The 14,927-nt window shown below is 31.9% G+C and overlaps 2 protein-coding genes across 3 annotated transcripts; one reads left to right on the forward strand and one right to left on the reverse strand.

The window, feature by feature from the left end:
- The first annotated feature begins 10,935 nt into the window (after positions 1-10,935).
- On the forward strand, positions 10,936-12,672 carry LOC112733819 (LEAF RUST 10 DISEASE-RESISTANCE LOCUS RECEPTOR-LIKE PROTEIN KINASE-like 1.5). Of its 2 annotated transcripts, none has more exons than XM_025782908.3 (3): positions 10,936-11,781; positions 12,075-12,131; positions 12,288-12,672. In XM_025782908.3, the coding sequence occupies exons 1-3, from the start codon at positions 10,983-10,985 to the stop codon at positions 12,323-12,325; spliced, it is 894 nt and encodes a 297-aa protein (XP_025638693.1). In that variant the 5' UTR covers positions 10,936-10,982; the 3' UTR covers positions 12,326-12,672. The 2 variants fall into 2 exon arrangements, with proteins under 2 accessions (XP_025638693.1, XP_025638692.1); XM_025782907.3 differs by having other exon boundaries at positions 12,410-12,672.
- Positions 12,673-13,122: 450 nt separating this feature from the next.
- On the reverse strand, positions 13,123-14,793 carry LOC112733818 (probable mannitol dehydrogenase). Its single transcript, XM_025782906.3, has 5 exons — positions 14,601-14,793; positions 14,410-14,523; positions 13,821-14,334; positions 13,604-13,760; positions 13,123-13,529 (listed from the first exon to the last, which is right to left on the reverse strand). The coding sequence occupies exons 1-5, from the start codon at positions 14,702-14,704 to the stop codon at positions 13,318-13,320; spliced, it is 1,101 nt and encodes a 366-aa protein (XP_025638691.1). The 5' UTR covers positions 14,705-14,793; the 3' UTR covers positions 13,123-13,317.
- Positions 14,794-14,927: the final 134 nt, after the last annotated feature.

Genomic DNA, 14,927 nt, shown 5'->3' on the forward strand with positions numbered 1-14,927 from the left:
TATTTAATACAAAACACATTGAATATAAATTTTTATTGAGTTTAAATTTTAAATAATTTTTAATTAAATTTTGAATATTTTTATTTTAAAGAATTAGAATATTTTAACATCATCTTTTTCGTATCTTTTAATTGAGTCTTTGATTTTTTAAATTATAAACCTTATTTATAATTAAGAGTAATATTTTAACACCACCAATTATTCACACATAAAAATATCAGAACAATTCTATTGTCATAATTATAATCTAACTTTATAAGCAATACAATACAATGAAACTATATATAAGTAATATAACTAAATTTTATTTACATCTATAGTCACATTTCCTAAATAATATAATCAAATTAATTTATGTTTATAATTAAAATATGAATAAAAATACAAAAAATTATCATGATGGTTAATTTTTTTCATTCATAATTTTTTTATTATTTTTTGTTGTGAAAAGTTTAATTATTTTTTAAAAAAAAATAATTGAATAACACAAAAAAGTCTTATTAAGAATAATTTATTTATATATGATTAAAAAATAATTAAATAATTATATACGGTAAAAAATTAATATTATTAAAAAATAAAATTAAAATTTATTTTAAAATTAAAAATAAAGTTTATTTAAAAATAAAATTAAAAATCATGCCTTTTTTTCTAAAATTTATCTACGAGTAATTCTATAAATATTTTATGATGAATAAAAATATTAAACTTGTACTAAAATTTATTCTAATAAAATTTATTTTTATTCTACTAAATGTTAAATAAATTATTGAAAAGAATTCTGTTTCCTTTATTAGAGAAGAATGATAAACTTTATTCTTCTATTATGTTATGGCAATAATTTGGCTTGTTATTGTTTAATGTAAATAATAATAATAATAATAATAATAATAATAATAATAATAATAATAAACCCTAAAAAAAGGAAGTACGTCACCAAATAATTTATCATCCGAATTATATATAAATCAAATTATATATGTACACCTCTATTCATATGAAAATTAATAATTAGTTAGAACTATCAGATAAATGGAGAATGGGGTCCCGCGGAGAATGAGGGCCCTATGGGAATGGGGATGGGAGCAATATTCCCCCACGGCAAGGAACGGGGACGGGGACGGGGAGTAAATCTGGGGGCGAAGATGGGGAGCAGGGAGGCATCCCCGGCCCCGTCCTGCTTCATTGACATCCGATCCCTAATTGTTGCAAAAGAATGCTTTTTTTTATTATAAACCATTATCAGATCTTAATTACCATTAATACAACTTAGGGTGTGTTTGGTTTTGCGTTAGAAAGAAGAGAAATACGTTTGAGTGCATTGAACGCTTCCTCTTTTTGTTTGGATACTTTTTTTTTCTAAACGCCAACGTGATTTTAGATTCGTAACGTACGTTTATAAGAAGATGGAAATTGTAGCTTCTGCGTTTAGAAAATCACGTTTAGTATTGAATTTATTTTGTTTTACCAATTCTACCCTTTACTTCCTTGCTTGTAGTCTCTTTAGTATTCAAATATTTTAAATATATAACTATATTTTTTTATTAAATTTTTACTTTTGATTTTGTATAAAAAATATATTTTTGTTTGGCTTTGTTAAAATTTGTAAGTGTAATTCTTGTATATTAATTTATTATTATAATTTTGTTATAATATAAATTATTGATCCCATTAAAAAGAACAAAGTAAATAAAAAATTAATTATAACTAAGAATAAAATCATAAATAATTAAAATTTATAGTTTAAAATAGTATTAAATAAAAGAGTACCGAGAATATTAAAAGAATTATAAGTAATATAATTTAATAAAATATATTTTGATATATTTTTCATATATTATTTTTGCTTTTGATATAAAAATATATTTTGTCAATTTTTATATATTATTTTTATTTTAGTAAGTAAATATTAATTTTATTATAAAATAAATAATAATATCTATTTAAATATCTAAATTAAAATGATAGAATAATATAAAAAATTTATTTAAGTTGATGTCTATTTTAGTAATTTTTTATCTAAAAGTAATTTTGAGTAGTGTAATCCAAACAATATTTACTTTACTATAATCCATTTTGATATAAAGACTACCAAACATAAATCAATTTAATACAAACTTACTTTTCATCAAAATCAAGTTTGCAAAATTAATTTTACACAAACTCTCGTTTACAAACTGAAATCCAAACACACACTTAATTGTCAACAAAGAGATAATACTTATTGGTCTCTGAAATTATGTTCGTATTTCAATCTAATTTCAAAAATTTTGATTTACTCAATTTAGTCTCCCAACTTAATAGTTATGACTCACATTGGTTCCTGATCTTATTTTTATCACAGTCTCACAAAATCGTTAACGACATGCTGAGATGGACTAACGACTGCTACATTATACGTTCTAGCGACTATTTGATGTGACAATTGAATTTTTTTACCTTATTTTTTTTTCAACTAAACACTTAAAACCCTAATATAAGTCACGGATACCTAAGTTAAATAATCAAACTAAGTAAATTAAAACCTTAAAAATCAGATTAAAACTCGAATATAACTTCAAAACAGATTTTTAACTTGTGCATTAATTAATTTAAATGAGAATAAAATAAATCAAAATTTAATATAATTTTTATCAATGTTTTCAAATTTAAAATTTCTATACCAAAATTAACTAGGATTTCTCTTTAAATTAAAAATTTAATGAAATAGTGACTTTAATTATCTTAACCAATATCCTAATTAATTACTTTTATGTCTTAAAAAAACTGTATATGAAAAGAAAATAATTAATTTGTCTATTTTAATAAATAGTTATTTTATTAAAATAAAAAAAACTATTTTTTTAGAATTTTTTAAGAACTAATTAATATTATATATATTTTGTTACATTACATTTAGTTATAAAAAATTTATTTATTTCTAATACTTATATTAAAAATGAAAAGAAATTTTAAATTAGTGAATTTTAATCTATAATATAATAATAATATAGTAATTATTTTATATATTCTACGAATATAAATTAATTATTTTTTTATATTTTTATATAAATAATTTTAAAAAAATCTAATAGTTAATCTATTATTTTTTTGGTTTTAGTCCAAATTAAATATTTTTTATTATTTTTGGAAAGAAAATCTTTTGAGGAATTTAATAATATGTGATGAGGAATACCGAATAAATTATACAGAAACCAATTAAAACACAGCATAAAAATATCTTTAGCAAAAGATGAAATAGGCGTCTTTATCTGAGTGGTCACCTTACATCTATTAGACTCGACTATGTTAAGATAAGAATATGATGTGGATGACCATTAATATGGGCGACTGAAATTTTTAAGAAAAAAACTTAAGACTAGCTTTTAATAAAGGTTGAAAAAGATAATCTTGTACAAGTATAAATAAGGCTTCACAGCAATAAAAATTTGAGAAATTCTCCACATACAAGCGTTTTTTTATACAAGTCTTTACAAGTGCACCTTCTTCTTCTTCTTGCGCACGTTCTTCTTCCTCTTCCCCTTCTTCTTTTCTTTCGTTTCTTGCCTTCTCTTTCTCCTTCTTCAACCATTACTGCACGTTTTCACTGCACCTTCTTCTTCTTCTTACTGCACGTTCTTCTTTATCTTCCTCTTCTTCTTCTTCTTTTCTTTCGTTTCTTACCTTCTCTTTCTCCTTCTTCAACCATTACTGCACATTTTCACTGCACCTTCTTCTTCTTCTTCTTCTTCTTTCGTTTCTTACCTTCTCCTTCTCCTTCTTTATTTACGTACTTTTCTCTCTGTTTACTTTCTTCGTTATTCTCGATTTCCATTTTTTTTATATTAAGCTCTGAAATCATTTTTGAAGAAGAAGAAGCAGCAGAAGATGAGGAGGAGAAAGATAAAGAGTTCTGAATTATGCATAAGGTGTACTTCAACGAATTTTGGGTGTATTTCTTAAATACTTTGGGTGTAGTTTTTGTAATCCTTTGAGTGTATTTCTGTAATCCTTTGAGTGTATTTTTATAATCGTTTGGGTGAATTCCTGTAACCGTTTGGGTGTATTTCTGTAATCCTTTGGATATATTTCTGTAATCGTTTGAGTGTATTTCTGTAATCGTTTGGGTGTATTTCTGAAGTTCCATTATCTTCAAATTTGGCAAGAAACTCGTTTTCATGGATGAAGAAGAAGAATAGTCGTTTATAATACATGGTGAGTAGCGCGCTTTGAAAACAAGAAGTGGTTGAATAACGTGCGTTTATTTACTCTTGAATGTGGGAGTGTAATGTGTAACAGCCCAGACCACCCGCTAGCACGATATTGTCCGCTTTGGCACACAAGGCCTCACGGTTTTGCCTTTGACGATAGGGATGATGGCCAAAGCCCCCCACACTCACTCATCAAAACGCGTCATGCTAGGGAGAGGTATCCACACCCTTATAAGGCATGCTTAGTTCCCCTCTCCAACCGATGTGGGCCTTACAATCCACCCCCCTAAGGGAGTCCAGCGCCCTCGCTGGCACATCGATCCGGGTTCTGGCTCTAATACCATCTGTAACAGCCCAGACCACCCGCTAGCACGATATTGTCCGCTTTAGCACACAAGGCCTCACGGTTTTGCCTTTGACGATAGGGATGATGGCCAAAGCCCCCCACACTCACTCGTCAAAACGCATCATGCTAGGGAGAGGTATCCACACCCTTATAAGGCATGCTTCGTTCCCCTCTCCAACCGATGTGGGCCTTACATAATGCGTGTTTTTTGTTGGGCTTGTGCCAACTTGTAAGACTTGTAAGCCAAAAAGACTTGTATGTGTAGCAGGCCTCTAAAAATTTTCTCTCTCTTTTATATTACTAATACAATTCTCTCTCTTTCTTTATTTTACAAGTATTTTTGAATACTCTTCTCTCTCACTCTTTACATATAATATTAGTAAATAACTAAATATATTAATCATCTTTATTATATTGAGATAGTAATTGTGGTACTAGAGTCTTCTACTTATACTTCTTTATTTTATAACACGTTATCAGCACAAGACTCTGATTAAATTTTTAGAAAGACTCAGGTAACAAATTTTCATTATGTCGAAACTCTCTCATCTTGAATTCAATACTCTTGATATATCTGGAAACAACTATTTATCATAGATATTAGATGCTGAAATCCATCTTGATTCAATGGATCTTGGAGATACCATTAAGGCTGAAAATAATGCATTCCAGAAAGATAAAGTCAAAGCCATGATTTTTCTTCGTCGTCATCTTGACGAATGATTGAAAAATGAATATCTCACATTAAAAGATCCTACAGATCTTTGGAAAGACCTTGAAGAAATGTACAATCATCAAAAGACGGTGATAATTCCTCAAGTCCGATATGAATGGACGCACTTGCGTCTACAAGATTTTAAATTCATAAATGAATATAATTCGGCAATGTTTCGAATCATCTCACGAATAAAATTATGTGGAAAAAAGATATCTGATAATGATATGTTGGAGAAAACTTTCTCAACCTTTCATGCCTCGAATGTGCTCCTGCAGCAATAGTATCGAGAAAAATAATTTAAAAAATATTCTGAACTAATTTCTTACCTTCTTGTTGCTGAACGCAATAATGAGTTGCTCTTAAAGAATCACGAAGCGTGCTCAACTGGCGCCGCCCCATTTCCTGAAGCAAATGTGGCAAGTCATTACCCCAGAAGAGGAAAATGACAAGGTTTTAATAATAAGAAAAAATATGGAAGGAAAAGGAATTATGTTCAAAAGAGAGGATCTCACCAGAAGTGGGATAAAGAAAGAAATATTAGGCAAAATAAATCAACAGATGATAAGTGTTTCCGTTGTGGTGAAAAAGGCCATTGGTCGCGTACCTGTCGTACCCCAAGACACTTAGTCGATCTTTATCAAGCATCTTTGAAAAAGGACGACAAAGGAAAGGAAATGAATTTTGTTTCAAATGATGCTGAAAATTTCACCACTCATTATGATGTATCCGATTTCTTTGAGGACCCTGAAGGAAATATTGGTCATTTGATCAATGATGGAATAGTTTAATATGTGAAATTGTTAAGTATCCATGTAAATAAATAATGTAAAGAACTTATTGTTCAGTTTTATTTTCTATGTATTTAAGTTTCAAATATGATGTATATAAATAATGAAATATTAATGTTTATGAATTTTGAAATCATTAAATGTAGTCAAGTTTTAAAATAAAATTTTAGTATATGACATTATGTGCAGTGTTTTTTAGAAAAATAATTCCAATCAAGAATTCAATTTGACTGTGCATGTATTACTACTCAATTTATTATTATTTATCTTCAAATGGCAAAAATATATAATGAAGATGTATGCCTTGCGAATAGTGCAAGTTTGCACACCATTCTTAAAAGTGATATATATTTTACCCATCTTGTGCCAAAAGAAGAATATATTAATACTATTATTGGTTCCGGCAATGTGATAAAAGGCTCTGGAAGAGCTATAATTTTATTTTCTGGAGGAACAAAATTCATAATAAATAATGCACTATTATCTCTACCAGTCTCTGAAAAACTTGTTAAGTTTCAAAGATATTCGCCGAAATAGATATCATATTGAGACTATGAATGAGGGAGGTCATGAGTACTTATGTATCACAACTCATGATTTAAATAAAAAGGTTATATTAGAAAAGTTGTCCTCACTTTCATTTGGGTTATATTATACCAAGATTAGTACAATTGAATCACATGCAACTGTAAATCAGAAGTTTACTAGCCCAAATGAATTCATAACTTGGTACGACCGATTGGATTATCTGAGAACAACCATGATGCGGAGAATTATTGAAAACTCCCATGGACATTCACTAAAGAACTAGAAGATTCTTAATCTAGTGAATTTTGTTGTACTGCATGTTCTCAAGGGAAGTTAATTTTAAGGCCATCACCAGTAAAGATTGGATTTGAATCCCCTGAATTCCTAGAAAGGATTCAAGGCGATATATGTGGACCTATTCATCCACCATGTGGATCGTTTAGATATTTTATGGTCCTGATAGATGCATCTTCGAGATGGTCACATGTGTGCTTATTGTCTTCTCACAACCTGGCGTTTGCGAGATTACTGACTCAAATTATTCGATTAAAAGCACAATTTCCAGAAAATCCAATCAAAGCAATTCGTCTTGATAATGTTAGTGAATTTACTTCCCAAGCCTTTGATGCTTATTGTATGGCTAATGGAATAAGTGTTCAACATCCAGTAGCTTATGTTTACACACAAAATGGGTTAGCAGAATCATTTATTAAACACCTCCAATTAATTGCTAGACCCTTACTTATGAGAACAAATCTCCCAACCTCGGTTTGGGGCATGCTATTTTACATGCTGCAGTACTTATTCGTCTGAAGCTAACGAGTTACCATCAATTCTCTCCTATGTAATAAGCTTTTGGCCAGCAGCCAAATGTTTCCCATTCAAGAATATTTGGGTGTGCGAATATGTTCCCATTGCACACCTAATCGCACCAAAATGGAACTCTAAAGAAAATTGGGGATATATGTTGGATATGATTCCCCCTCTATAGTAAGGTATCTTGAGATACAAACTGGGGATGTATTTAAAGCCCGATTTACGGATTGTCATTTTGATGAATCAAAATTTTCAACATTAGGGGGAGAGAATAAGCTTCCTGAAAAGAAACTTAATTGGAATGCATCATCGTTGATGCATTTAGATCCTCGATCAGGGCAATATGAACTAGAAGTTCAAAAGATTATACATTTGCAAAGAATAGCAAATGAATTGCCTGATGTATTTTCCGATACAAAGTGGATAACCAAATCTTATATACCAGCAAAAAATGCTCCAATTCGAATTGATGTCCCAGTTGGACAAATAGCCACTAAAGCAAATTCACGCCAGAAGCGTGGCAGGCCTGTCGGTTCCAAAGACAAAAAACCTTGAAAAATAAAAGAGGTAAATACTATTCCTGTTGAAAAAGACATAGTAAAGACACCTGCAGTTGTCCAAAATTCTGATATAGTTTTAACGCCAGAAGACGTTCAGGTACTTGAAAATTATGAAGATGACGAGATCTCGATAAATTATGTCTTTACAGGAGAAAAATGGGACTGAAATAAGACAATTGTCAATGAAATATTTGCATATAATGTGTCATTAAATATCATGCATGAAAGTAAGGATCTTGAGCCAAGATCAGTCGAAGAATGTCGACAAAGAAATGATTGGCCAAAATGGAAAGAAGCCATGAAGGCTGAATTAGACTCACTTGCAAAACGTGAAGTTTTTGGACCTATAGTCCGTATATCAGAAGATGTAAAACCTATTGGATACAGGTGGGTATTTGTGAGAAAATGAAATGAGAAAAATGAAGTTGTGCACTACAAAGCCCGACTTGTGGCATAAGGTTTTTCACAAAGGCCCGGTATAGATTATGAAGAAACGTATTCCCCTTTAGTGGTAACAACCTATTTATACGGCTCATTAGATCGGGATATCTATATGAAATTCTCTGAAGGACTAAAGATGCCTAAACCATCCAATGAATATTCACAGGGGTTATACTCAGTCAAATTGCAAAGATCTTTATATGGTCTAAAGCAATCTGGACAAATGTGGTATAATCGTCTTACTGAGTATCTGGCCAAAAATGGATTCAAGAATGATGATATCTGCCCCAGTTTTTATAAAGAAATTTGCATCTGGATTCATTATAATTGCTGTGTACGTTGATGATTTAAATATCATTGGAACTCCTGAAAAGATTCCAACAATTATAAAAACTTTAAAAGAAGAGTTTGAGATGAAAGATCTTGGAAGGACTAAATTTTGTCTCGGTCTGCAGATCGAGCATATAAAAAATGGGATCTTTATTCATCAAACAACATACACAAAAAAGATCTTGAAAAGATTTTATATAGATAAGTCACATCCCTTGAGTACCCCAATGATTGTAAGATCTTTGGATGTGGAAAACGATCAATTCTGTCCTAAAGAAGAAAATGAAGATATCCTTGGTCCTGAAGTACCATATCTTAGTGCCATTGGAGCGCTAATGTATCTTGCCAATAATACACGACTCGATATATTATTTGCTGTGAATTTACTAGCAAGATATAGTTCATCTCCAACCAGAAGATATTGGCGTGGAATCAAACAAATCTTTCGATATCCCATGGAACGATTGATATGAGATTGTTTTATCCCTATGGATCCAAGTCACAACTAGTTGGCTATGCAGATGTTGGATACTTGTATGATCCACACAAAGGGAGATCTCAAACAGAATACTTGTTCACATATGGTGGTACAACTATATCATGGAGGTCTACGAAATAGACGATAGCAGCAACCTCCTCTAATCATGCTGAAATACTAGCGATACATGAAGCAAGTCGCGAGTGTTTTTAGCTCAGGAGTTTGATCTAATATATTCTGTCATCATGTGGACTAACTGATCATAAGATAGCTCCAACTGTCCTGTTTGAAAATAATACAGCATGCATTGCTCAGCTTAAAAGCGGATACATCAAAGGTGATAGAACAAAGTATATTTCTCCCAAATTCTTCTTCACTCGTGATCTTCAAAATCAATGGACAATTGATGTCTAACAGATCTGCTCAAGTGATAATCTGGCAGATTTATTTACAAAGTCATTCCCAAAATCCTCTTTTGAAAGATTGGTACATGAGATTGGGATGCGCCAATTTCGAGACATTAAATTATGTTGACAAGAGGAGGAGACTGTACTCTTTTTTCCTTGGTCAGTTTTTTTCATTGGATTTTTCTTGACAATGTTTTTAATGAGACAGTCTCTATCACAAAGGATATTGTACTCTTTTTCCTTCACTAAGGTTTTTTCCCACTAGATTTTTCTTTAGTAAGGTTTTAATGAGGTAATAATCCTAAATGGTCATCCAAGGGGGAGTGTTAATATAAGTATATGATGTGGATGACCATTAATATGGGCGGCTGAAGTTTTTAAAGAAAAAATTTAAGATTCCTACGAAGACTAGCTTTTAATAAAGGTTGAAAAAGATAATCTTATACAAGTATAAATAAGACTTCACAGCATGAGATATGAGATATACAACAATAAAAATCTTCTCTCTTTCTTTTATATTACTAATACAATTCTTTCTCTTTCTTTATTTTACAAGTATTTTTGAATACTCTTCTCTCTCATTCTTTACATATAATATTAATAAATATATTAATAATCTTTATTATATTGAGATAATAATTGTGATACTAGAGTTTTCTAGTTATACTTCTTTATTTTATATTTATTTCACAACAGACTAGACTATTATCCCACCTAATTTTGAATATTTTGATAGATTAGTTAATTTGAACACAATTCTTGTTCTGATATACTTCTTTTCTTAAAAAAATTGATTTTATTTTAAATTTGATAAGAGAAAAATGATCAATTTTAAAATACTTCCTCGGTTCCTCCACTTTTTATGACAACATGTTCTATCAATAAAGCAAATATAATAGAGATTGAGATGTTATTTCAATTTGGGAGTTACAACAAAGTTTTAGTCTTTGCTAAAACACCTTCCATTGAGTTATACAAACTACAAAGTCAACAATTTTTCACATGGTAGGCCAAGCATTTTGTTGTGGATATTCAACACGGGTAGCAGTACACACAGATTTTACAGATGCACATGAATGAATCAATAGCATCCTTTCTTTCTTTGTTTGAGCCTAAAAGTCTAAAACTAAAGTCTATATGCTCACTCCTAAATCCTACTTCCTTAGTAACGAAACAATGCACTATACTAATAATATTGCTGATTTGCTGTCTAATAATAACAGGTCTCTTCTTTTTAGGAAGAAAAAGAAAATAGTTGTTTGAAAGTAATAATAACAATTCCACCAAAAAGGAAAGAATGTCCTCAATTAACATCATATATATGAATGACCAAAGAAGAGAGAAGCCATAACAAATATACTTTGCAAAAACACTTCAATAATGTCATCAGTTCTCCTATTCAGCATTCATATATTGTTGGTTCAGAAGGGCTCTTCTGCAACACCAACATGCCAAACCACATGTGGCACAATACCAATAAGATACCCTTTTGGCACTGCCTATGGTTGTGGCCACCCTGCATTCTCTAAGCACATGAAATGCAACCTTGGAACTCTTGAATACTACTCATCAACAAGAACCACCAGCAATAATAATGCCTACACAGTTTCCTCAATAGACTATGCAAGTAGCACAGTTATAATCATAGACCCTTTGATGTCAAATTGCACTGAGATGCAAAACTCTGGTAGCTTTACCTTAGGTGATGACACACCATTCACATTGGCCAAGGAGAACATCTTTGTCCTCCTTGGCTGCTCCACCACCTCTCCAATGTTCGATTCGAGGGAAGACTTCTGCGACACAGGATCCGGCTCCCGGGTTTGTAGAGGGATGTATTCATGCAGAGGAGTGACAGGGATTGGGCTGCCACAGAATGCACCAATATCAACATGTTGTGTATATGACTACCCTACTGGAATTGGGTTGGGATACAGTTTGGACCTTCCAAAGCTTCAATGCTCTTCTTATGCTTCTGTTTATGAGTTTGGAGATGAAGGGGACCCCATGAAGTGGAAGTTTGGGGTATCATTGAATTATAATGATTCTTATAATTATAGTGATGCCTGTAAAGATTGTGAAGCAAGTGGAGGCTTTTGTGGGTTTGCTAGTTTGGATGAATCATTCTCTTGTGTTTGCAACAATGGTGTTAACACCACCACCAATTGTTTTGGACAAGGTTAGTACTCTTCATAATAGGGTAGCTTCATTGTAAGAAGTTGAGAGTTACTTTAATGTTTAATTTGAGGATAAAATTGATACAAAGTTTTGAATATTTTAAAAATTTCTTCCAAACATTAGAACTAAAAAACTTATTTTACCTATATATAGTCATTGTTGCTTTAAATTCTTGGTTGTTAATCAATGTATCTAGATACAGAAAAAATAGTATTTGTAGTTTTGTACTACTCAATGTGTGCAATTTCTTTACAATCCTTGTTTGCTTGATATTTAATTATTTCATTTGAATAGGAAATGCTTTAAGTGGGACAATGGGACTGAAAATTCAAACCGTGTTGACTATTGGAGGTAAAGATTGATATTACTTGTCTTCCTTTGAAGTATCAACTATTTTGTTTCTCTTTCTTCAGCTCTCTTTTATTCTATTTTTTTCCCTATAACATCAGAATTGTTCTCTCTTGTTGTAACTCATACTCATTCAAGTTAATTTACACTTGTCTGCAGAATGTATATGGAATAATTTGCATACACCATATAACTAAAGATATATGGGAATATGCACTCTTCTTAATTATCTTGTGTTCACTGAAGTCGTTAATTGGTGTGGCTGGATGATGTTTCTGCAGGACTTGTAGTGTCTTGGATGTTTTTACTCCTCCAATGCAGATAGTGACAAAACAAATAAAGGGCTAGGGAATGAAGAAGAAACATGTCTTACCATTTTAATTAGTGCTTCATTTTGGTTATTTGACTCTAAAGCACAGATAGGGCCAAATATATGTAATTTATATCAAATTGAAATGGCAAGCAAGCATCTGTTTTTAATTCATAGTTGTTGGATTGAATAGAATATTTTAACTAGGAATGCTATATATATAATTTTTGTGTATACTTTTCCCGTATATTTTTTTATTTTTTGTATTAAAAATAATTGATAAGAAGTGAGAAAACTGTGTCAATGATAGTATTAACATATAATCTCATTCCCGTATAAATACAACTTTTATAAAAATATAATATTCCTATCTTAAGATTTTTGAAAATTCTCTATCATTTTTTCAACTCCACCCCCTTAGAGTATTGCATCGAGGGAAGTCACATTTTCCTGACTAGTTCAATTACATTATAGTCTTAGCATATACAGGACTACATTACAATGCGAACAATAAAGAGTAAAGATGTCGAAAAAGAAATGAATGTGGATTGTGGAGCATAGTCAAGACTGGTTTTAGTTTAATTACCCTAAAATAAAGTCATAGGATCTTATTAATCTAGAGTTGGATAAGAATGTAAAAAATATAACGTGGGATATAGGTCGAAATAAATCCAACTCGACATATATATAACAAAAATTTCATTCCATGATTATTATAAAATTTCAAGCAGATGTTATTTGGGTTCTCAAAAACCTTGACATATATAATTTTACAAAGTAAAGACACAGAACAGAGCAGACGTATTTTACAAAGTATAAGCTAAGTCAAAATATATAATTTTGGATCTAGTCCGTGATTTGTAGGCATGAATTAATTAATTAGTTAGTGCGTGGAGTGTCCAAAGTATTTGCTACATCAATGACGAATCGATATTGAACATCATTGTTGACAAGTCTACCCATAGCAGTGTTCACATAATCCATGGGAATAACTTCCACATCTGCACTAATATTGTGCTTTGCCGCAAATTCAATCATCTCTTGTGTCTCTCTCATTCCTCCACCTGCACTCCCACTTATTGACTTCCTCCCTATTAAATAAAAACAAATATTAATTATTATTATTACAGATACTAACTGGCTAGCTAGGTATAGCAAGGCTTACCCATAATGAGTGGCAGAGACGGTAATTCAGGAGATGAGGCTGCAGGTGCACCCACCAATATCAAATTGCCTCCTGTCTTCAATAAACCAACTAAAGGGTACACAGAATGAGGTGCTGAAACTGTGTCAATGATCCCATCCATTGTCCCGGTTGCATCCTAATTAAGGTTCAATTTAATAAAATTATATTGATCAATAAATTAAGAAATAAAGTTTACCTGCAATTGTTGTTGCTGATGACTAAGCAAGAAGGCATCCACACCAAGACGTTCAATTGCTTCCTCCTTCTTCCGGGAAGAAGTGCTTATAACAGTGACCTTCATACCAAAAGCCTTGGCAAACTTAACAGCCAGATGGCCGAGCCCACCAAGGCCCACCACACCCAAGTGCTGACCGGGCCTGCAGAGCCCGTGGTGCAACATGGGGTTGTAAACAGTGATTCCAGCACACAACAAAGGGGCTGTGGCATGCAGAGGCATAGATTCGGGAATTGTGACGGCAAAGTGCTCATCAACAACAAAATTATCAGAGAAGCCTCCATAGGTTATTGATCCATCATGGTAGTGTGAGCTAGAGGTTAGAATCATTTTGGGGCAGTAAGTTTCCAAGCCCTGTGTGCAGTTGGAACACGTGCCGCACGTGCCCACAATGCCACCCACACCAGCCACATCACCAACCTTAAATTTTGTAACTTGTCTTCCCACCTGTGTCACTTGCCCCACAATCTCATGCCTGAAAAATAATACAATGTTAACAAAAGTAAATAATATTCTTTTGGTATTAAAGGCATGCTTGATATATACATACCCGGGGACTAAGGGATAGATGCTTATGGCATGATCATTCTTCAGCATATGAAAATCGGAGTGGCAAATCCCGCAGTAGAGTATCTTGATGGTGATATCTGTATCACCATTTGCCCTTGAACAAAACAATTTCAGATCAGAAAATTAAAGTCCATGTGACAATTATATTTTCAATGTTAGGTAGGTGGATACCGTCTGGTGAAATGTAAAGGGGAGAGAATTCCCGATGAATCTCTTGCAGCCCATCCATAGGCACGCATTGCTTCCTTTTCTTCTGTTAAACCTTCTTGGGACATTTCTAATAACACGTAATATATTGAATTAGTTAGTACGTACAACAGAGTAGAGCATGTTATATATATGTATTGGTGGGGTCTTGACGTTTAGAGCAAGAAAACTGCACAGGGAAACAGTATTATCGCCACTGATGGCGTTTACCGTTGAGCGTTTACGTTTCAACGAGGAGCTTCAATGCTTGATTTTTCTACTTTGACTATGCACACTAAAAGTCTAAAATGT

This window comes from Arachis hypogaea, chromosome 13 (genome assembly GCF_003086295.3).
Source record: "Arachis hypogaea cultivar Tifrunner chromosome 13, arahy.Tifrunner.gnm2.J5K5, whole genome shotgun sequence".
Classification (NCBI taxonomy): Eukaryota; Viridiplantae; Streptophyta; class Magnoliopsida; order Fabales; family Fabaceae; genus Arachis; species Arachis hypogaea.

What these genes read in the sequence shown, in the direction of transcription:
- LOC112733819 (XM_025782907.3), top strand. Translation starts at nt 10,983, where the DNA reads ATGTCATCAGTTCTCCTATTCAGCATTCATATATTGTTGGTTCAGAAG. An exon ending in CACCAATTGTTTTGGACAAG is followed by an intron (nt 11,782 to 12,074) that starts GTTAGTACTCTT and finishes TCATTTGAATAG; the next exon opens with GAAATGCTTTAAGTGGGACA. An exon ending in AACCGTGTTGACTATTGGAG is followed by an intron (nt 12,132 to 12,409) that starts GTAAAGATTGAT and finishes ATGTTTCTGCAG; the next exon opens with GACTTGTAGTGTCTTGGATG.
- LOC112733818 (XM_025782906.3), bottom strand. Translation starts at nt 14,704, where the DNA reads ATGTCCCAAGAAGGTTTAACAGAAGAAAAGGAAGCAATGCGTGCCTAT. An exon ending in ATCTATCCCTTAGTCCCCGG is followed by an intron (nt 14,335 to 14,409) that starts GTATGTATATAT and finishes ATTATTTTTCAG; the next exon opens with GCATGAGATTGTGGGGCAAG. An exon ending in GTCTCTGCCACTCATTATGG is followed by an intron (nt 13,530 to 13,603) that starts GTAAGCCTTGCT and finishes TTTATTTAATAG; the next exon opens with GGAGGAAGTCAATAAGTGGG.